The sequence below is a fragment of the Oryx dammah genome, unplaced genomic scaffold (assembly GCF_014754425.2).
Source record: "Oryx dammah isolate SB20612 unplaced genomic scaffold, SCBI_Odam_1.1 HiC_scaffold_19, whole genome shotgun sequence".
NCBI lineage: Eukaryota > Metazoa > Chordata > Mammalia > Artiodactyla > Bovidae > Oryx > Oryx dammah.
This window is the reverse complement of record NW_024070203.1, coordinates 23,228,994-23,251,462: the sequence shown is the minus strand read 5'-3', so window position 1 is coordinate 23,251,462 and position 22,469 is coordinate 23,228,994. Positions and strand designations below refer to the sequence as shown.

General features: G+C 43.6%; 1 protein-coding gene across 4 annotated transcripts in view; it reads right to left on the bottom strand.

The window, feature by feature from the left end:
• The window catches only part of ASAP1 (ArfGAP with SH3 domain, ankyrin repeat and PH domain 1), a 305,942-nt gene that overhangs the window by 120,488 nt on the left and 162,985 nt on the right, over positions 1-22,469 (bottom strand). For all 4 annotated transcript variants that reach the window (XM_040261754.1, XM_040261756.1, XM_040261755.1 and 1 more), the window contains exon 3: positions 20,834-20,906. In XM_040261754.1, the coding sequence (XP_040117688.1) occupies positions 20,834-20,906 (73 nt within the window). The remainder of the gene's footprint in view (positions 1-20,833; positions 20,907-22,469) is intronic.

The window sequence follows — 22,469 nt, the reverse complement described above, 5'->3', positions numbered from 1 at the left end:
CATTATCACACGGGCTCAGATCTCTTGCCATACCAATCCATGAAGCCAGCAAACCTACCCTGTGACCCTGAAAACAACCTGTTTTGATTTCATAAGATGCCACGTGACTGGGGGATGAGTTCTGGACTTAAGAGCCTGTATTTTCTGACATACAACATCCACTTGATTCTGAGCAGTTATTTCATGTCCCTGGGCCTCCATTTCCCCATCTGTTCCCACTCCCTGCACTGGTTAAGATGAAAGGTAACATCCTTGGAGACAGAAAAGCCCTGTGTACGTTTTTTTTTTTTTTTTGTAAATTGCCTTTCTCCATACCACTTTGGGTGAGTCATCCCGCTGCCTTTACAAGGTCGTTTTGAATTTGGATCGGTTCTTTCCAAGTTCTAGCTGAGCCTCTGCAGGAATCTGCCCGAGCCCCAGGGGTGTTATCTGGAAACACAGCATGCAGACTCCCATTTCCACAGTGCTGACAGACCCATTAACTCACAGAGCCCTGAGAAAAGATGCCCGCAGAGTTCCATGGGGCTATTACTCAGCATTTAAAAGGCACTTGAGCATCACTCCATTATAGCAGAAGCAGGAATGTTCTGTCTTCTGGCTCCATTATTCGGGCTTCCTAACTGCCAGATCAAATACGCTTCATGGCCTGGTTTGCTGATGGCTCCTGAGGTAATTTTAGATCTGGCCCCTGAAAAAGCTAAAAAGGAGACAAGCAAATTCCTCTCCTACTCTAGTCTCCCACAGCAGGAGTGCCCATCACCCAGTGGAGCCAAGTTTTCTCATAAAAAGATGTACTTTAAAAATATGGCTTAAAAAAATATATGGTTTCATATTTCACTAAAAACCTGCATCAAACACCCACACTGAGATACAAAGATTATTTAGGTCATTATGTCTGTGGCCTCGCGTGCATCTTGTGGCCTTAGTGGTTCCCAGCTTTAGCTTCCTGGTTAATAAATTATGTGGAATTTCTGCTCTGTGCTCTGTGATGACCAAGAGGGATGGGTTGGGAGGGGGGTGAGACGGAAGCTCCTGGGGGAGGGGATATATGCGTACTTAAGAGCTGATTCACGCTGTTGTACAGCAGAAACTAAAACATCATTGTAAAGAAATTATACTCCAATTAAATACATAAAAATTTTTAAAGTTTTTAGAAATTCAGAAGACCCATTTTTGTCACATTATAAAGGGATCTATGACTTCAGAATTTCAGAAGCACAGAGGAAATATTCAGTTCAGTTGCTCAGTCGTGTCTGTCTCTTTGAGACCCCATGGACTGCAGCACACCATGCCTCCCTGTCCAAAAACAACTCCCAGAGTTTACCCAAACTCATGTCCATTGATTTGGTGACGTCATCCAACCATCTCATCCTCTGTCATCCCCTTCTCCTCCTGCCCTCAATCTTTCCCAGCACCAGAATCTTTTCTAATGAGTTAGCTCCTCACAGCAGATGGCCAAAATATTGGAATTTCACCTTCAAAATCAGTCCTTCCAATGAACATCCAGGACTGATCTCCTTTAGGATGGACTGGTTGGATCTCCTTGCAGTCCAAGGGACTCTCAAGAGTCTTCTCCAACACCACACTTCAAAAGCATCAATTCTTCAGTGCTCAGCTTTCTTTATAGTCCAACTCTCACATCCATACATGACTACTGGAAAAACCATAGCCTTGACTAGATGGACCTCTGTTGACAAAGTAATGTCTCTGCTTTTCAATATGCTGTCTAGATTGCTCATAACTTTCCTTCCAAGGAGTAAGTGTCTTTTAATTTCATGGCTTCAATCACCATCTGCAGTGATTTTGGAGCCCCCCAAAATAAAGCCAGCCACTGTTTCCACTGTTTCCCCATCTATTTGCCATGAAGTGATGGGACCGGATGCCATGGTCTTAGTTTTCTGAATGTTAGGCTTTAAGCAAACTTTCTCATTTTCCTCTTTAACTTTCATCAAGAGGCTCTTTAGTTCCTCTTCACTTTCTGCCCTAAGGGTGGTGTCATCTGCTTATCTGAGGTTATTGATATTTCTCCCAGGAATCTTGATTCTAGCTTGTGCTTCATACAGCCCAGAATTTCTCATGATGTACTCTGCATAGAAGTTAAATAAGCAGGGTGACAATACACAGCCTTGACGTACTCCTTCTCCTATTCGGAACCAGTCTGTTGTTCCATGTCCAGTTCTAACTGTTGCTTCCTGACCTGCATACAGATTTCTCAAGAGGCAGGTTAGGCGGTCTGGTATTCCCATCTCTTGATGAATTTTCCACAGTTTGTGGTGATCCACACAGTCAAAGGTTTTGGCATAGTCAATAAAGCAGAAATAGATGTTTTTCTGGAACTCTCTTGCTTTTTCCATGATCCAGGGGATGTTGGCAATTTGATCTCTGGTTCCTCTGCCTTTTCTAAAACCAGCTTGAACATCTGGAAGTTCACGGTTCACGTATTGCTGAAGCTTGGCTTGGAACATTTTGAGCATTACTTTACTAGTGTGTGAGATGTGTGCAATTCTGTGGTAGTTTGAGCATTCTTTGGTATTGCCTTTCTTTGGGACTGGAATGAAAACTGACCTTTTCCAGTCCTGTGGCCACTGCTGAGTTTTCAAAATTTGCTGGCATATTGAGTGCAGCACTTTCACAGCATCATCTTTTAGGAGTTGAAATAGCTCCACTGGAATCCCATCACCTCTGCTAGCTTTGTTTGTAGTGATGCTTCCTAAGGCCCACTTGATTTCACATTCCAGGATGTCTGGCTCTAGGTGAGTGATCACACCATCGTGATTATCTGGATCATAAAGTTCTTTTTTTTGTACAGTTCTTCTGTGTATTCTTGCCACCTCTTCTCAATATCTTCTGCTTCTGTTAGGTCCATACCATTTCTGTCCTTTATTGAGCCCATCTTTGCATGAAATGTTCCCTTGGTATCTATAATTTTCTTGAAGAGATCTCTAGTCTTTCCCATTCTATGGAAATGTTAGCAGAATCTAAAGACAAATCTTCTTGCCCTCGACAAGGACAGAGTCCAGTGCATTCTGGGGAGGACGTCAGTACACGCATGAAAGTGGTCAAGAGGGCTAGGCTGGATTCCTTGATTGTTACTTAATTTACTTTTTGGCTATGCTGGGTCTTGGCTGTGGTGCAGGCTTTTCTCTAGCTGCGGCAAGCCAGGGCTACTCTCCAGTTGCCGTGTGCAGGCTTCTCCCTGTGGTGGCTTCTTCTGTTGAGGAGCATGGGTTCTAGCGCGTGTGGGCTTCTGCAGGTGCAGCTCCCAGACTCTAGAGCACAGGCTCAGTAGTTGTGGCACATGGGTTCAGCTGCTCCAAGGCATATAGGATCTTCCCAGATCAGGGATCAAACCTGTGTCTCCTGCACTGGCAGGTGGATTCTTTACTACTGAGCCACCAGGGAAGCCTGGACTTTGGTTTTGGTCATTGGGGAAAGGCATTCCTTACTGGCCCTCATGGGCTCCCCTTAGGGTAGGTAGTGTGCATTCTAAGTGGCAAAAAATCTTAATCTTACTTTATAGCCACTTCCCTGGTGGTTTAGTTGGTAAAGAATCAGCCTTCAATGCAGGAGACCCAGGTTCGATCCCTGGGTTGGGAAGACCACCTGAAGAAGGGCATGGCAACCCACTCCAGTATTCTTGCCTAGAGAATCCCATGGGCAGAGGAGCCTGGTGGGCAACAGTTCATGGGATTGCAAGGAATTGAACACAACTGAGCGACTAACACTTTCAACTCATAATCAGACATGGTAGGGATCATCTTCTCTGTTTCACAGATAATAAAATGAGGTCCTAAGAAATGCAGGGATTTGCTAAGAAATGTGCAGCTACAGCTAGCCTGGGCACATCCCAGCTCTTCTGCACTGGGGCCACCATTTCCACTCGTCACTGTGCCTGCAGCCCAGTAGCAATATAGCAAGACAGATCTCTCCATCTCAGGACTCCCGTAACAGACATCATCCTGAGGGCAGACAAGCAGGAAGAGGGCTGTAGAACTGCAGCTAGGTACCACCTAACTGTGCTGTCTGGGACTGAGAATACACAAAACAAAATGGAGTATAAAAAGAAACATGGCTGAGTAGTACTTTCTTCTCTTAGTTAATTTGAATTTTCTACAGCAAACACGTTAATCCACATTACTTCCATATGGGGGGGAAAAAATCAAATAGAAAATGTCACTCAAAAAAAAAAAAAAAAAAAAAAAGTCAGCCCCAGGTATTCCAAAGAAGCAGCCCCCTGCAATTCTCCACGCAGAGAACGTGTATTTTAGATGAACTGTCTGAGAAATGGAAGAATACCATTCTGCCACCGGTGAATGCAAGCGACGTCATCCTCACAAAATCATCCTCTGACAGCTCCTGAGCATTCTGTCTCATGGGACTGATTATCAATGAAAGACACTTCATGATCAATAGCAACTTGCTTGATTTCCATACTCAAACAGAGGATCAGAAAAATCAATGTGGAGTTATCTTTCCGGGCTAAAGACTCAACTGGAAAGTCCCTCCAGTCCTGGGAACAGACACTTTAGGATTCTTGTCTGCTCCCAAACCACAAATGGCATTCAACACACGGCCAACTGCTTTCTGGAGGTTATCACAGAGCATGGCTGCCTTACGATGGTGTATAACGTGAAGAACCACGATGGAGCTGCTTCACGTGTGATATGCCAGGTGGTCGGGAGACTGTGTATGAAAAAAGGGAGGGTTTAAGCACACCTGGGGAAAGTACCATACACAGAAACAAACCCAGAGACCCTGGCTTTCCTCCAGAGAAGTGAAACATCTTCATACAGGAAAAAACAATCCAAATTTGATTGGAGATATAAACCATCCAAGAGCACGGTCGAATGCAGTTTGAAACAAGCAGGCTACAGAATCTTAACTGCAGTGGTCAGCGAGGGCTGACGGGTGGGTCATGGTGGAGAGGTCTGACAGAATGTGGTCCACTGAAGAAGGGAATGGCAAGCCACTTCAGTATTCTTGCCTCGAGAACCCCATGAACAGTATGAAAAGGCAAAATGATAGGATACTGAAAGAGGAACTCCCCAGGTCAGTAGGTGCTCAATATGCTACTGGAGATCAGTGGAGAAATAACTCCAGAAAGAATGAAGGGATGGAGCCAAAGCAAAAACAATACCCAGCTGTGGATGTGACTGGTGATAGAAGCAAGATCCAATGCTGTAAAGAGCAATATTGCATAGGAACCTGGAATGTCAGGTCCATGAATCAAGGCAAATTGGAAGTGGTCAAACAAGAGATGGCAAGAGTGAACGTCAACATTCTAGGAATCAGCGAACTAAAATGGACTGGAATGGGTGGATTTAATTCAGATGACCATTATATCTACTACTGCGGGCAGGAATCCCTCAGAAGAAATGGAGTAGCCATCATGGTCAACAAAAGAGTCTGAAATGCAGTACTTGGATGCAATCTCAAAAACAACAGAATGATCTCTGATTGTCTCTAGGGCAAACCATTCATATCACAGTTATCCAAGTCTATGCCCCAGCCAGTAACACTGAAGAAGCTGAAGATGAACGGTTTTATGAAGACCTACAAGACCTTTTAGAACTAACACCCAAAACAGATGTCCTTTTCATTATAGGGGACTGGAATACAAAAGTAGGAAGTCAATAAACACCTGGAGTAACAGGCAAATTTGGCCTTGGAATGCAGAATGAAGCAGGGCAAAGACTAATAGAGTTTTGCCAAGAAAATGCATTGGTCATAGCAAACACTCTCTTCCAACAACACAAGAGAAGACTCTACACATGGACATCACCAGATGGTCAACACCGAAATCAGATTGATTATATTCTTTGCAGCCAAAGATGGAGAAGCTCTATACAGTCAACAAAACAAGACCAGGAGCTGACTGTGGCTCAGATCATGAACTCCTTATTACCAAATTCAGACTCAAATTGAAGAAAATAGGGAAAACTGCTAGACCATTCAGGTATGAGCTAAATCAAATCCCTTATGATTATATAGTGGAAGTGAGAAATAGATTTAAGAGCCTAGATCTGATAGATAGAGTGCCTGATGAACTATGGAATGAGGTTCATGACATTGTACAGGAGACGGGGACCAAGACCATCCCCATGGAAAAGAAATGCAAAAAAGCAAAATGGCTGTCTGGGGAGGCCTTACAAATAGCTGTGAAAAGAAGAGAAGTGAAAAGCCAAGGAGAAAAGAAAAGATATAAGCATCTGAATGCAGAGTTCCAGAGAATAGCAAGAAGAGATAAAAAAGCCTTCTTCAGCGATCAATGCAAAGAAATAGAGGAAAACAACAGAATGGGAAAGACTAGAGATCTCTTCAAGAAAATTAGAGATACCAAGGGAATATTTCATGCAAAGATGGGCTCGGTAAAGGACAGAAATGGTCTGGACCTAACAGAAGCAGAAGATATTAAGAAGAGGTGGCAAGAATACACGGAAGAATTGTACAAAAAGGATCTTCATGACCCAGATAATGATGATGATGTGATCACTAATCTAGAGCCAGATATCTTGGAATGTGAAGTGAAGCGGGCCTTAGAAAGGATCACTACGAACAAAGCTAGTGGAGGTGATGGAATTCCAGTTGAGCTATTTCAAATCCTGAAAGATGATGCTGTAAAAGCGCTGCACTCACTATGCCAGCAAATTTGGAAAACTTAGCAGTGGCCACAGGACTGGAAAAAATCAGTTTTCATTCCAATTCCAAAGAAAGGCAATGCAAAATAATGCTCAAACTACCGCACAATTGCACTCATCTCACATGGTAGTAAAGTAATGCTCAAAATTCTCCAAGCCAGGCTTCAGCAATACGTGAACCGTGAACTCCCTGATGTTCAAGCTGGTTTTAGAAAAGGCAGAGGAACCAGAGATCAAATTGCCAACATCCCCTGGATCATGGGAAAAGTAAGAGAGTTCCAGAAAAACATCTATTTCTGCTTTATTGACTATGCCAAAGCCTTTGACTGTGTGGATCACAAGAAACTGTGGAAAATTCTGAAAGAGATGGGAATACCAGACCACCTAACCTGCCTCGTGAGAAATCTGTATGCAGGTCAGGAAGCAACAGTTAGAACTGGACATGGAACAACAGACTGGTTTCAAATAGGAAAAGGAGTACATCAAGGCTGTATATTGTCACCCTGCTTATTTAACTTCTATGCAGAGTACATCATGAGAAACGCTGGACTGGAAGAAACAGAAGCTGGAATCAAGATTGCTGGAAGAAATATCAATAACCTCAGATATACAAATGACACCACCCTTATGGCAGAAAGTGAAGAGGAGCTAAAAAGCCTCTCGATGAAAGTAAAAGAGGAGAGTGAAAATGTTGGCTTAAAGCCTAACATTCAGAAAATTAAGAGCATGGCATCTGGTCCCATCACTTCATGGCAAATAGATGGGGAAACAGTGGAAACAGTGGCTGGCTTTATTTTGGGGGGCTCCAAAATCACTGCAGATGGTGATTGCAGCCATGAAATTAAAAGATGCTTACTCCTTGGAAGAAAAGTTATGACCAACCTAGATAGTACATTCAAAAGCAGAGACATTATTTTGCCGACCAAGGTCTGTCTAGTCAAGGCTATGGTTTTTCCTGTGGTCATGTATGGATGTGAGAGTTGGACTGGGAAGAAGGCTGAGCGCTGAAGAATTGATGCTTTTGAACTGTGGTGTTGGAGAAGACTCTTGAGAGTCCCTTGGACTGCAAGGAGATCCAACCAGTCCATTCTGAAGGAGATCAACCCTGGGATTTCTTTGGAAGGAATGATGCGAAAGCTGAAGCTCCAGTACTTTGGCCACCTCATGCGAAGAGTTGACTCATTGGAAAAGACTCTGATGCTGGGAGGGATTGGGGGCAGGAGGAGAAGGGGACGACAGAGGATGAGATGGCTGGATGGCATCACGGACTCGATGGACGTGAGTCTGAGTGAACTCTGAGAGACGGTGATGGACAGGGAGGCCTGGTGTGCTGCGATTCATGGGGTTGCAAAGAGTCAGACACGACTGAGCACCTGAACTGAACTGAGAAAAGAACTATATACCCAGTGATGGTCCTGCTGAGTGAAGCCAGACAGAGAAGGAGAGATACCATGTGACACCCCTTACATGCGGAAATGATACTAACAAACTTATTCACAAAACAGAAACAGAATCACAGAGAACTAACTTAGGTTACTGGGTTTGGGGTTGATGGGTGGGGGCGAATAGGGCGAGGGGATAGTCATGGAGTCTGGGATCCACAGGTATGCACAGCTCTATTTAAACTGGATGATCAACAAGGACCTACTAGAGCCCAGGGAACTCTGCTCAGTGTTATGTGGCAGCCTGGATGGGAGGGGAGTTGGGTTGGCGGGGGCAGAGAATGGACACATGTATGTGTATGGCTGAGTCCTTTTGCTGTCCACCTGAAACTATCACAAGATTGTTAACCAGCTATATTCCAATATAAAACAAAAAGTTAAAAAAAAAATCTATAGATAGCTACTGACCTGAATATTTAAACAGTGAGAAGGGTCAGTGAAAAGGACAGAAAATCACAAATGGGGTTATATATCTGTGTCTTTAACTGATGAGATTTAACTTAGCAGATGTGAAAGAACAAGAGAGAGAGACAGAGAGAGAGAGAGAGTGAGCGAGCCCCCATTCCACTCAACGAACGCATGTCCCTGGGGCAGGAAGACACGCCAACCTGCTCTCCACCTACTGGCAGAGGGTCTCTCTCCCTGGGCTAAGGGTGACTGGCTTAAAGACCATGTGTCTTTAAATACCAGGGCTCTTAAAGGACTGCCAATGCTACGTAAAAACACAGGAGTTCTATTTTAAGTGTACTTTATAGGCCATCCAAGCATATTCAAGGCTTGCTTTGACTCCATGGGTTACTTTCCATCCAGGCAGACTTTAAAATCTAAGCTCAATTCAAGTGTGATTGTAGGTAAATATATTTTTCTTCACAATAAACTAAGTTTAAGAGAGTAGACATCACTACTCATCCAGTTCGTCCTGTTACTCACTCATCTCTTGGAGGCCTCTCTTGCTGTGGAGCACAGGCTCCAGGCTCATGGGCTTCGGCAGCTTCAGCTCCTGGGCTCTGGAGCCACAGCTTAATAGCTGTGGGGCACGTGCTCAATTGTTCCACGGCATGTGGGATCCTCCCGGATCGGGACTGAACGTGTGTCTCCTGCACTGTCATGTGGACTCTCCACCATTGGGCCAGCAGGGAAACCTTTTCATATATGATTCTAATAATTAAAGGCCTGCAGTTGCTAACTTGACAGAGTGACTTCTGCCAGGCTAATGCTCCTTTCATTAACAACGATAAATGATGGACAAAATATAAAAATAACAACCGTTTTAAGTAACTGCAAAGTACAGAAAGGCATGAAGAAAGAGGCAGGGATGCCCCTTTGAGGAAGGGAACTGCTCTGGGAAAGACCATCTGTTACTGGCTTTTCTCCTGAGGACGGACCTCAGTTCATGCTGGGCAAGGAGAAGAGAACTTCTGCAGAAAGTGCATTTTACTGAGCTAAGGTGTCAGAGGTCAGAGTTCAAGATTGCGTTAGCAGCTGGAAATTGAGTGGTGGGGCGGCGGGAGAGGGGGTGGGGATCTTAGAAAGGAGGAAGTCAGAGAAAGGAGAGCCCGCATGTCTGTGCATACCCTCCCTTCAAATCCTTGGCTGACCCTGCACTGCACATGTATGACTGATACTTTTCAAGAAGCCCTGTGGAGGACAACATCTGAGAGCTGAGCAGGTTTCCCTAGACTGAGTAAGGCATGGAATTCAAGTTCCACAAAGTCAGCAGGGCATGGTAAGCACCGTGGGCTGAAGGCTCAGAGGACTGTACCTTTGGAGTATGGGCCATGGAGCAGGACGAAGAGCTGCATCCTAGGACCGTGAGCAAAACTAAAACAAACTCACCCTAAAAAAGCTTTCCACAGGGTCAAGGTGATGGCTGTTGTTCAGTTGCTAAGCCGTGTCTGACTTTTTGTGACCCCATGGACTGTAGCACACCAGGCTTCCCTGTCTTTCACCGTCTCCCAGAGTTTGCTCAAACTCATACCTGTTGAGTCAAGGTGATGGTGATCACCAGCAGTTCAACTGTGTACTAAAATAAACACACTTCTTAGAAAGGTAACTATTCAGAGCCTCTACAACATGTACTTCACTATGTCTACCTTGCCAACAGAAACTACTGGACATGCAAAGAAACAAGATATGCAGCTAAAAGTCAACAAAGTCAAGAGAAGCAGAACCACAGACAATCTGGATGTTGGATTTAGTATGAAATAATTTCAAAAATAAATAGTACAGGACCTCCCTGCTGGTGCAGTGGATAAAAATCCACCTGCCAGTGCAGGGGACACAGGTCTGACCCCTGGTCCAGGAAGACTGTACAGGCCATAGCGCAGCTAAGCCTGCGCACCACAACTACTGAGCCTGTGCTCCAGACGCTGTGAACCACAGCTACTGAGCCTGTGCGCTACAACTACTGAAGCCCACACACAGAGCCTGTGCTCCGCAACAAGGGAAGTCGCCACAGCGAGACGCCCATGCGCTGCAACAAAGGGTAACCGCCACTCACGACAACTAGAGAAGGCCCAGACGTAGCAATGAAGACCCCGCACAACCAAAAATACATAAATATTACAAATACCTTCAAGAATGTATAGGAAAAGTCGGATAAAACAGGTGAGAAGATGAAGAATTACAGAGGAGATAAAAATTCTAAAGAAGGACTAAATGGAAATCCAAGAACTAAAAACTACAATATTCAAATAAAAAAATTCATTGGGCGGGACTAATAGCAGACCGGACGCTGCAGAAGACAGAAGCAGTCAACTTGAAGACAGGTAAGTAGACATTATCCAAACTGAAGCACTACAAGTATAAAGACTTAAACTGAACAAGCTGAGTCTTGATGACCTGTGGGGACGATATCTAACATAAAAGTAACTGGAATCCCAGAAAGATAAGAGAACATAAGAATAAACAAACAATTTGAAGAAATACAGGCTAAAAGTTTTCAAAGCTTTGATTAATTTTTTTTTGCAATTAACTGCAATTATAATAATTATCACTGATTATTATGTCCTGGGCTTCCCTGGTGGCTCACAGGGTAAAGAATTCCCCTGCAATGCAGGAGACCTGGGTTCAATCCCTGGGTCGGGAAGATCCCCTGGAGAATGGCAAGCCACTCCAGTATTCTTGTCTGGAAAATCCTATGGACAGAGGAGCCTGGCGGGCTATAGTCCATGGGATCGCAAAGAGTTGGACTTGACTGAGCAACTAACACACACTATGTCCTAGCATCAACACTAAGTAGTTTATATATGTATTTCTCAATTTTCACAAAGTAGGCATTAATGCCCCATTTTCAGAATAAGAAAACTGAGGACTGAAATGGGGTGGAGGGCGAGGTGAAGGGTCTTGGACACATCTCCACGGTCGCAGATCTAGAATGACAAACTAGGTTTGTCCAGACTTTCCCTCGGCTATTTCAGAAAGCCTTGAGTTGACAAGAATGAAGGCAATCAACACCATCACCACCGGTTTTGAATCATATGTGTTATTCTTCACGACAGTCCAGTGAGGCAGAAATTATTATTCCCTTTTACAGACATGAAGACCCAATTGCTTAAAGTGTTCTCTGTGCACAGGTTTCTCACCACCAATCAGAGGCTAAATCAGTATTTGATCCAAAACCTGTCTGAACTAACCCATAATACATTAATGATGGTGTGCAGGAGGCATGTTTAATCTATGTAAGAGAACATATGAATATACTGGTCCAAGTGCCTTGTTGTTCATGTACCAATTAGGCTAATTACAAAGGACACAGTAGTAATAGGAGTGAAATTGGGGAATACTTTGTGGGTAATCCTCAATTCCAGCTACTGCTCTCCATTTTAAGTGACCCATCTAGCACTTCCAAGTTACAGGATTACTGCTTCTTTTTCTTGTCTGCCTGTCTCCACAGGTGAGGCACCCCAGGATGGAGTGCCCATGAGTTCTGCATCCCACTGAATGAATCCTCAGTGTGCTATCCTGGGGCAGCAGTCATTCACCTCTGACAGCTAATAGTCTTGGCAATTCTGCCTCGGCAGCTTTGGGATGATAAAGAAATAAGTTTCAAGACTTGTAGCTACTGACAAGCTGTGCGAGTAATTTAAGCCAGGTTTAAATTTAAACTTACTAGCTGTGCCAGTAATTTAAACCAGGTCCCTTCACCCCTAAATCGGGGATGACAATGTCTTTCATGCAGCACTGTTGAGATGATTAAGAGTCAACAGGCACCTGGCCTGTAGCAGGCACTCAATAAATGGCAGTTATAATTTATCACTTCTATCAAACTTGGACCACGAAGGTACAGAAACATTTTTTTTTTTAATAGTCACGTTTAACAGAGTGTTTTTCTCGTTCATCTCAAAGCTTTTCAAAAAACCCGAACTACAGGTTATAGAGTAAGTGTTCCCAATGTCATTTAACATGAGTTAATTTTTCATGAAGCATGCTCCCATAAGTTGTAAGCAAACATTATAAAATATTAACTCATTTTAAAGTTAAGACCACTCATTCCAGATCAGCAAAATGGAGGAAGTGCATACACATACATACCCCAGATAGATAGCTTCTGATTTCAAGTAACAAGAGTGTTTGAGCCAATGGCTTGAATAAAAAAACTGTCAGTTCCCAAAGAGCCTCGAGGTGTAAGGTTATTCTGGAAAGAGACTTTAATTTTCTAAAGGCAGCTTAAAAAAACTCCTCTGGTTTTATCCCTACATAATTTGAGCAATAATACTCTAGACCAGATAATTGTACTCCCTTTTAGAAAAGCCTGCTTCCTTGATCATTCTGAAGGAATCCATTATTTTGCTTTCATTTTTTAAGGAGTAATGATGGGGGACCTCCCTGGTAAGACACTGCACTCCCAACTAGGGGTCCTGGGTTCAATCCCTGGTCAGGGAACTAGATCTCACATGCCGCAATTAAAAGATCCCTCGTGCAGCCAAACAAATAAATAACAATAAAATATTGTTTTAAACGAAGAAGTAATGATGGACTCACAAGAATTCAAAATGCCTTGAAGGTCCAAAATAATCTGTTTAAACTTTGCTCAAATCACTACAACTACCACCAAGAGCTATTTGCACTTTTTCTGTCTAGGGCCTTCTATTCCTGAAGGCCTAGTTTTGTTTATTTATAGGTTTACTTTCATTCCCTGGTGGCTCAGAGGGTAAAGCGTCTGTCTACAATGTGGGAGACCTGGGTTCGATCCCTGGGTCGGGAAGATCCCCTGGAGAAGGCAATGGCAACCCACTCTAGCACTCTTGCCTGGAAAATCCCAGGGACTGAGAAGCCTGGTAGGCTACAATCCATGGGGTCGCAGAGTCGGACACGACTGAGCGACTTCACTTTCACTCAAAAAATTTTTTTAAATCAGATTATCAGCCACCAATTTGGAAAATGGCAAAAAGGAGAAAATATTCTAAACACAGACTATGTTCTCTGTATACCTCTTGACATTCTTTCCATTAAAATTCTAGTCTATTTTTATCTCTATCTATTCTTAAACTGTGGTGCTGGAGAAGACTCTTGAGAGTCCCTTGGACTGCAAGATCCAACCAGTCCATTCTGAAGATCAGCCCTGGGATTTCTTTGGAAGGACTGATGCTGAAGCTGAAACTCCAGGACTTTGGCCACCTCATGCGAAGAGGTGACTCATTGGAAAAGACTCTGATGCTGGGAGGGATTGGGGGCAGGAGGAGAAGGGGACGACAGAGGATGAGATGGCTGGATGGCATCACTGACTCGATGGACATGGGTCTGAGTGAACTCTGGGAGTTGGTGATGGACAGGGAGGCCTGGTGTGCTGCGATTCATGGGGTCGCAAAGAGTTGGACACGACTGAGTGACTGAACTGAACTGATTCTTAAGAAAACTTTCTCCCCACAGAAAACCACAGGATTAAAAATATCATTACAATTAAGACTCTAAACTTAATTATCGACTCTACTTACAATTAACTTCACACTATACCTTTAAATTTGAGGAAATGTTAACTAAAAAAAATAGCTGAAATGAAGTTGGAAATTACTTGGATATAAAAGATTTACTTCCTATCCACTGATGAATTTAGCACTTTACCTTTAAAATCTTAGATTTCCTCATATATGACAAGCTATTTCTTAAAACATAAATTATCAAAATGAAAATCTGGGGGTGAACATCACATTTTAATTTTGTTTTAAAAAATACAAATGTTCTTGTAAAACCACTCACTATGCAACTGTAACTGAAAATGAAAGGGGAAATAAAATAGGAAGCAATAAGAAAGCAGTGTTTCCTTTCCTGACTGAAAAAAGCTGGGAACTATTCATGACCATCCAGCTTTATTTCAGAAATACTACTTCCCTATCATATGCTTGTAATCAAATGACATACCACTGTCACTTTATTTGCTAAAATAAAAGGGTTTGAGAACTCGAATTTTCAGACTAACGATGTTACAGAGATTTCTAGCGGATACCATGTGTTACTAATAAGCTAAAATGTACTCCAAATATATCTTGGCATGAATTTTAAGGAAGCCACCATATAACAATAAAACACACATTTTGATTTGTGATTCATTATTTTTTTTAATCACAGAAAAAGACCTAGTAGCAGGAATATCCTGGGTTTTTCCTGCCAAGGAGAAGTGTACATGTGTGTGTGTTTAAATAACACATCTGTTAAAAAAAAAAAAAATGAACCAATTCAATTCAACTAAGTCATATGATAGTAAAACAAATTTGGTACACCCACGCTCACAGTGAACCACATGACTCTTCCACTTGATACAAGCACAGTGTACTACTTTCGTCTCCAGCAGCACGAGATGTAGTAAGCTCTCCTTTTTCTAGAGACACACACTGGCTTACCCTGGACCCACCACGTGCACACACATGCCGGTGCTCAAAGGGGCAGAAATCGTGTGACTGTCAGCCCCACTGCAACTCTTCTGACCTCAGGTCGCACTCAAAGACCAAGAGCAGGATGTCGGTCAGAGCTGCGGTCACCTGAAGGTTCGGGGCTAGCCAATGTGCTTCAGTGGCACTTTTTGGTGGGGGAAAAAGGCCTCAGGGCTGCTTGAGTGTCCTCACAGCATGGTGGCTGGTTTCCTCGAAAACAAAAGAAGAGGTGGGGGACCTAGGTGGAAGCTGTCTCTCTTATGAACTGGCCTTGGAAATGACATGGGATTACTTCTATGACACTCTCTTCAATAGAGGAGAGTTCTAAGTCTGGCATATGTTCAAGGCAAAGAGAATCAGACTCTATCTTTTGAAAGAAAAAAAAAACCCAAAGAACTGCAACATCTTTCAAAACCTCTACAATGTTCAAGAAAATACCAGCTATTTTAAACATTTATTAGTGGGAGAGAGAGGGAAAGAACACACTCACCAGGTAAAACTTTCTAAATGACAATGTATTTCACAGTTCAACACTGTTAAGACTTCAAAATTTAGAACCAACATAGAAGAATTGAACGGCTTGGAAATTTTCCCCTTGATCCAAGTAGTTTGCAGAATTCAGGTTTTTTTTGTTTTTTAAAATCTCCTCATATACAGCAGGGGCAAGTAAGAGAGAGAGAGAGAGACAAATTCCTAAAGCCATTTCAAACTAAACTGCTTACAGGGAGATGATTTGTTTTTCCAATAAAAGATCTCTTATTAATTTATAATTAATACTGATAAAGCTTACATGCAAAAAAATAATAAATACCCTCTTAGAGTAAGTCCTTTCACCATTCTCAACCATCTTTCAAATCGTTTTGGGGAGGTGGGTGGTTAAGTACTCTCAAACCAGAAATACAGAAATGCTTCTTAAAGTTCCAAAGAACATCAGATGGGTTTTGTGTCACTTAAGCACTGTGAGAAACCAAGAAAATTATGAAAACACACTGGGAAACAGACATCAGGGCTCAGCCTCTTGTGGCTTCTCTGGAAGAGACCAGAAGCCCTTGGACAGGAACGGCCTGGATTCCACTGAGTATGGCTCATGGGAAGATGTGCGACATCACTGTTTTACTCATCTCGTTGTTTTTTAAGAATTAAATGTCACAGGGCTGCCCACATAAGCTGATAAAAAAAAAACCCTAAATATGCTGTAATCATTGGTGACTGCAGAAACCCTATCAGGCCCCTGCAGTAGGTAAGATCTGAATTTATCCCCACATTTCTAGGCCACAGGGATGATGATAACTGCTATTGTGGCCCCTATCTGAGAGGCACCAAAGTCACCCCACGGATTACACTGCTGTGAGGTTACATTTGATGGATTCATTCATGAATATTCACGACCAGTGAATATTTAACAGCCACTGACAGAGCATTTCCTGGGGACCCCTCCGGCTGATAAGCAGCAATTCATCGCGTGCTTGTTGAGCTCCTGCCAAGTGTCAGGTCAACGACATGCATACAGTAGCTGCAAACAGCCAAGCTGGAGTCAGCCAGGCTCCCCTCCCAGTCCTTGCCAGTTGTGGCCTCCTGGACAAGACGGTGTGGCCCTTCACAATTCAGCTCCATCATCTATAAGAAGGAGATAACAGGAGACCTACCTTAAAGGCTTGGTGGGCTTCACTTAGTATGGCGTGAGCACCCAGTGTATGCTCCAGAGGTATTCCCACCCACCCTCTTCGAATGACATCAGGTTTCCTTTTTGTATCCTGCAAGCTTTCCTTTAGTACTTGCCAGTTTCTAAGTACTTTCCAGCTTGAGGATCTGATACTAACATCTCTCTCTCTCTCCCAATGGACTGTCAAATTATCATCAAGGCAGAAATTCTGTCTGATTTATCTAATATACCCAACATCCCAAACAGTAGCATATAATAGGGGCCCAATAAATATTTGATAAGCTAATAACCTATGTTGGCAAATTCACAAAATACAAACATGAAAGACAAATACCGGCCCGCTAACAAGGAGTTCCCAGGCCAATGCCGTTCTCAATTCCAGTTGTATTTAGTCATCTGGGGAGTAATACTGCTGTAAGCCCAACACTTGGCCCCTACTGTGGAACAACTCTTGGAGGGTAGACCTATGGGAATCTCTGCTGTTGTGTTTTAAAAGAGTTGTTCAGGTGATCTTTTAAAAAATTATTTATTTTTGGCTGCGCTGGGTCTTTGATGCTTCACAAGGGCTTTTCCAGTCTCGGCAAGCGTGGGCTACTCCCCGGTTGCAATGTGCCGGCTTCTCATTGAGGTGGCTTCTCTTGTTGCGGAGCATGGCTTCTAGGACATGTCGCAGCACATGGGCTCAGGAGTTGGGGCGCATGGGCTTAGCTGCTCTGCGGCATGTGGGATCTTCCCAGAGCAGGGATGGAACCCGGGTCTCCTGTACTGGCAGGCGGAGTCTACCACTTAGCCACCAGGGGGAAACCCTTCTTCAGATGATTTTAATGAAAAGGTAGGATTGACACTCACTGGTCTAATGCTTCAAAGACTGACAGTTACCCTACAGTGTGAGCTACGTTCTTCCGGGGATGATGGAGGTGTCTTGTCTCTGCACTATCTAATATTGTAGCTGCTTGTCACACGTGACTACTGAGGACTCAGTGTGGCTACTGACATTGAGGGCCTGAACTGAATTTTAATTTAAACTGAAAAAGTTATGTGTGACCAGGAGCTCTTCTATTAGCCAGGGCAGAAGACATATGAGAGCCCGGAATCCAGGTGACAGGACTCAAAGCTCCGTGGGATGTGGCCCCACCCACAGGAGAGCATCACTGGGCAGCGGAGACCAGGCCAGACTTTGCACTCACCCCGCAACCCCACACCTTCCACACACGCAGGACAACCTCTCCCACTGCCATGCCCGGGACCACTGGGACCAAGCACAAGAGCCGCTGTGTGAGCTGCTGAATGGCATGGTCACTGTGCAAAACGAGGCAATGTGTCTCGAGTAAGGACTCTTGGAAAGGAAAGAGTTGCAAGGAGCCCCCAGCAAAGAACTGACATGGCACGCCTCAGAGATGTAAATCAGAAGTCTCCCTTTATGAGTCACAGCGTAAGCCGTTAACATTACGGAGAACTGACATGCATTCCTGAGGCAGACAATAGCTCATTACATTCGTTATAAAATCAGACTGGTTCCACATTACTGGTAGAAAGGCTGAATTAATACAGAGGAGGCATCCACGCTATTGACCTACCTGTCATTTTCCCTCGCCTACTGTGTGTTAGCCAGGCACTACATGGCAGGCAGTATGTTAGGGACCTTAAATATTCCCTCATTTTGTCCGTATTAGACTCTGTAAATTAGATGTTATTTTCTCATATTATGGTGAGGTAATTTGAAACTCATAGAAGTTAAATAATTTACTTGACTTTGACAAACAGGAATAAAGCTACAATTCAAACTTAGATCTACGTTACACCTAAGATTCTTTTTTTATAACGTTTGTCTCATATTCTATTATATACTCAATAGATATGATACTGTCCAACAAACCTCCATTTATTTTGTTTTATCAAATCATAGTCAATGCTTCAATGAACCTACTTGTATATAAAGCATAACACACACACATACATGTGGAAAAGTACATATATCCTAAGTGAGCATTTCATGAATTATCAAAAAGTAGACCTAACTATGGATTCGATCAACCAATCCATAGTTTCTCACAGAAAAACCCAAATGACCTTATTGGCCAACCAAATAATACACTCCAAATCAAGAAACAGAGGAATGCCAGCACCTCAGAAGCCCCCTGGGCAACCTGCTAGTAATTTCTCCCATCCTCCACCAAAGAGCTAATATCTGTAAACGGCCTACCACCTCATGGGAGTTCATTAGATGCAAGCTAAGAGAGAAGTTACAAATTATGTGTATAATCTAGGCCAAGACTTAAAGTACCACTTGGTCACTAGATAATTGGACAAATACCATTTATCTACTGTAACTAGAAGTTAGTGTTTTATTGGACATAAAGAAATTAGAGATGGGTCTCAAAGAACCAGGGTACAAAATCTGTTAATTAGGATTATAGAGTGCCCTAGGCTTGGGGCTTTAAGGGTGACAAGTGACTGATTCTCAGCTCTGATAAGGTGAGGAGGACCAGGAAGTATCTGAGGGCTGAGCTCTGCCTGGTTCCACGTTCCTTTCAGTCCCATGATTTTACCAAAATAGGGAGCATAAACTTAAATAAAATATAAAATGAATAAAATATGAATGTATCATACTTAACTAAACTCCCAGGAAGTGGCAGACCTTTTACAGATGTGAACTACTTAAATCCCTTCAACAGTCCTGTAATAGCACCATCCCTGCTTTATAGAGAAGATGAGGGAGGTTCAAAAAGTGGAGCACCTGGAGGTCACGAGGCCGGTTAGGGTTAGAGCAGGGATGCAAACCCACCCCCACTGGACCTCGGAGCCCTGCCCTGTCCAAACACCCTGCTGCCTTCCCCTCCCAGGTGCTCTTTTCTGTAACAGACAACTGACTTCTTAGAGACATGACCTCTGGGAAAGTCAGCTGATGACTGCAGTAACAATAACAAAAGATGTGAGTCACAGACCTGGAAACTCCTTTCATGTTTCCAAGCCTCTCCCCCCGGGGCGGGGCCGGAACCTACTGTTTCAAGTGGACACCTGTTTATCTTCATTCGGTTTCTTTCTTCTTATCCACTGACAACAATTCTTTGTGACCCCATGGACTGCAGCCCTCCGGGCTCCCCCGTCCATGAGATTTTACAAGCAAGGATACTAGAATGGGTAGCCTTTCCTTTCTCCAGGGACTCTTCTGAACCTAAGGATCGAACCCAGCTCTCCCGCATTGCAGGCGGGTTCTTTACCAGCTGAGCCACAAGGGAAGCCCATTTGCTGACACAGGTTACCTGGCCTGCCCTGAGCCACAAGCAAAGCAGGCTGTCCACTTAGCCTTGTACCCCACATCCCCTCTAACTTTCACCTCACATCTGTCACCAATTGGTAGTGGTGGTGGTGTTCAGTCACTAATTCATGTCCGACTCTTTGGTGACCCCATGGATTGTGTAGCCTACCAGGCTCTTCTGCCCATGGGATTTCCCAGGCAAGAATACTGGAGGGGGCTGCCATTTCCTTTTCCAGGGGATCTTCCCAACCCAGGGGTTGAACCCGAATCTCCTGCATTGCGGATGGATTCTTTACCACTGAGCCACCTGGGAAGCCTGTCACCAATATTAATTTTCAAATGTGTACAAGTACGCTTCAGATGGAAAAGATCCTCGTTTAACTGAATTACGGCCTGACCAACCACACAGAGAGATTTTACATGTCACTTGTGGCAATATTACCTATAACGTTACTAAGTTTTTCAATGTATAATAAAACCTACTGCAATTAATGGGCTTCCCAGGTGGCGCTAGTGGTAAAGAACCCACCTGCCAATGCAGGAGACACAAGACACATGGGTTCCATTCCTGGGTCAGGAGGATCCCCAGAGGAGGGCATGGCAACCCACTGCAATATCCTTGCCTGGAGAATCCCCTGGACAGAGGAGCCTGGTGGACTACAGTGCATAGGGTCGCAAAGAGTTGGACGTGACGGAAGCAACTTACCACTGCAATTAATGTTTTTTCTTCTTTTTTCTTGGGAACCAGTAACAGGCTTGGACTGACAGAAGAACTGAATTTCTTTGACTTACTTGGTTTTCCATTAGAAAGTCTTTCATAAACTTAGCACTTAACAAATAACAGAAAATCTTGGGTCTCCTGCATTGCAAGTGGGTCCTTTGCCATCTGAGCCATCAGGGAAGTCCAAGACTATATCTATAAATATATATAATTGGTGCTGTCTGTGTTGGTAAGTACTTACCTTGACCGGAATTATATATTGCTTTTACAGACTTCTTAACTTTCTGTAAGGCTGTTCTATCTTGGTCTAGAGCCTAAAAGAGAAAAACGGGGAGAGAAAATGTTGGAAAACTTGGTAAGTTTAAAAAAGAAAAGAAAAAGAAAAACTCATTCATAACCGCATTTGTTGTGCTAAGCACTGCAGCAACAGCAAACTGGCACATTTATCTAATGGCGAACCATTTCAGAGACATGATTTGCCCAGGATTTGAGTAGTTTTGAGATAAATGCAGTTATTCCATAAGGCTCAACATTGGGTGAAGTGGATAACTTGGTAGTCAGTTGGTAACTGTGCTAAGTTATACACAGGAAAGAAAACAGAAGACACCTAATAAATCTTAAGATTTGATTCCTTCACTTGGAAAGCTTATAACTTGGGAAGGGAAAAAGGCAAACATGTGACATGTTCCCAGAGGATAAAGCACATCGTCAAATGGTAACTTCAGCCAGAAAGAAAACATTTAAGGGGGTGTAATAAATAAGAGTGGCCCCGAAGTGCTTCTCAAACTTTTAACTTGAGGATTATTTTCAGTGTTAAAAATTTTTTTTTGATGACATAAGGCTGATATTTCAAATATTCCACTTATTAAAAATCACAACATGGAAAATGCTACCATGATGCTGGTAACGCTTACACATGATTTCTTAGGTGATGAATCAACACATCTCCAGCCATCTACCTGTATTACGGAGGGGGGTGGGGGTGGGGTATACTGGGGGACTGTCACTCCTGATTCTTAACCCAAGTGCTGGATACACAATTGTGTTTCATTTGAAAATTCATCACACTGTGCACATAGGATGTGCACTCTTTTCTACATGCGTATTACACTTCAACTCCTCTCATGAGGTGGCCAAAGTACTGGAGTTTCAGCTTTAGCATCATTCTAGGGATTGGGGGCAGGAGGAGAAGGGGACGACCGAAGATGAGATGGCTGGATGGCATCATGGATTCGATGGACGTGAGTCTGAGTGAACTCCGGGAGATGGTGATGAACAGGGAGGCCTGGTGTGCTGTGATTCGTGGGGTCGCAAAGAGTCGGACACGACTGAGCAACTGAACTGAACTGAACTGAACTGAATTACACTTCAAAAGCAAGTCAGTATAAGATAACACTCTTATGCATGCTGACTTAAAGTTCTTAGAACAACTTCAAGCCCCTCTCTGCTCTCCCAAGGGTCTAGGATCCATTCACAGGCTGGGAACCCCTGGATGGTTATGTGAATATGTGGAAGGCAGGAGCAACAGCAGCCATCATCATAAACTCATTTGTATAAAGTTTAAGGACATTAAATGTGCACTCACACCTATTACATCAGCTAAACCTCAGGACACCAGATGAGTGAACAGAGGCCCACAGAGGATAGGACCTTCCTCACTGCAGAAAGGCGCCAGGCGACGGCAGCAGGCACATACTGTTCCCCTTCTGCAAGACGGGCTTTCCTGCCGCTCTGAACGTGGAGTTCAAGGGGCCCTGCTGCCTTCCTCTGGCTCCTGCTCTCTGGGTGAACATGGTGAATGCCAGCCTCAGTCCTGCCTAGGATTTCTGGGCTTGGGAACAGGAATTGTCACATTCAGCCCCTTTCTGATGATGCAC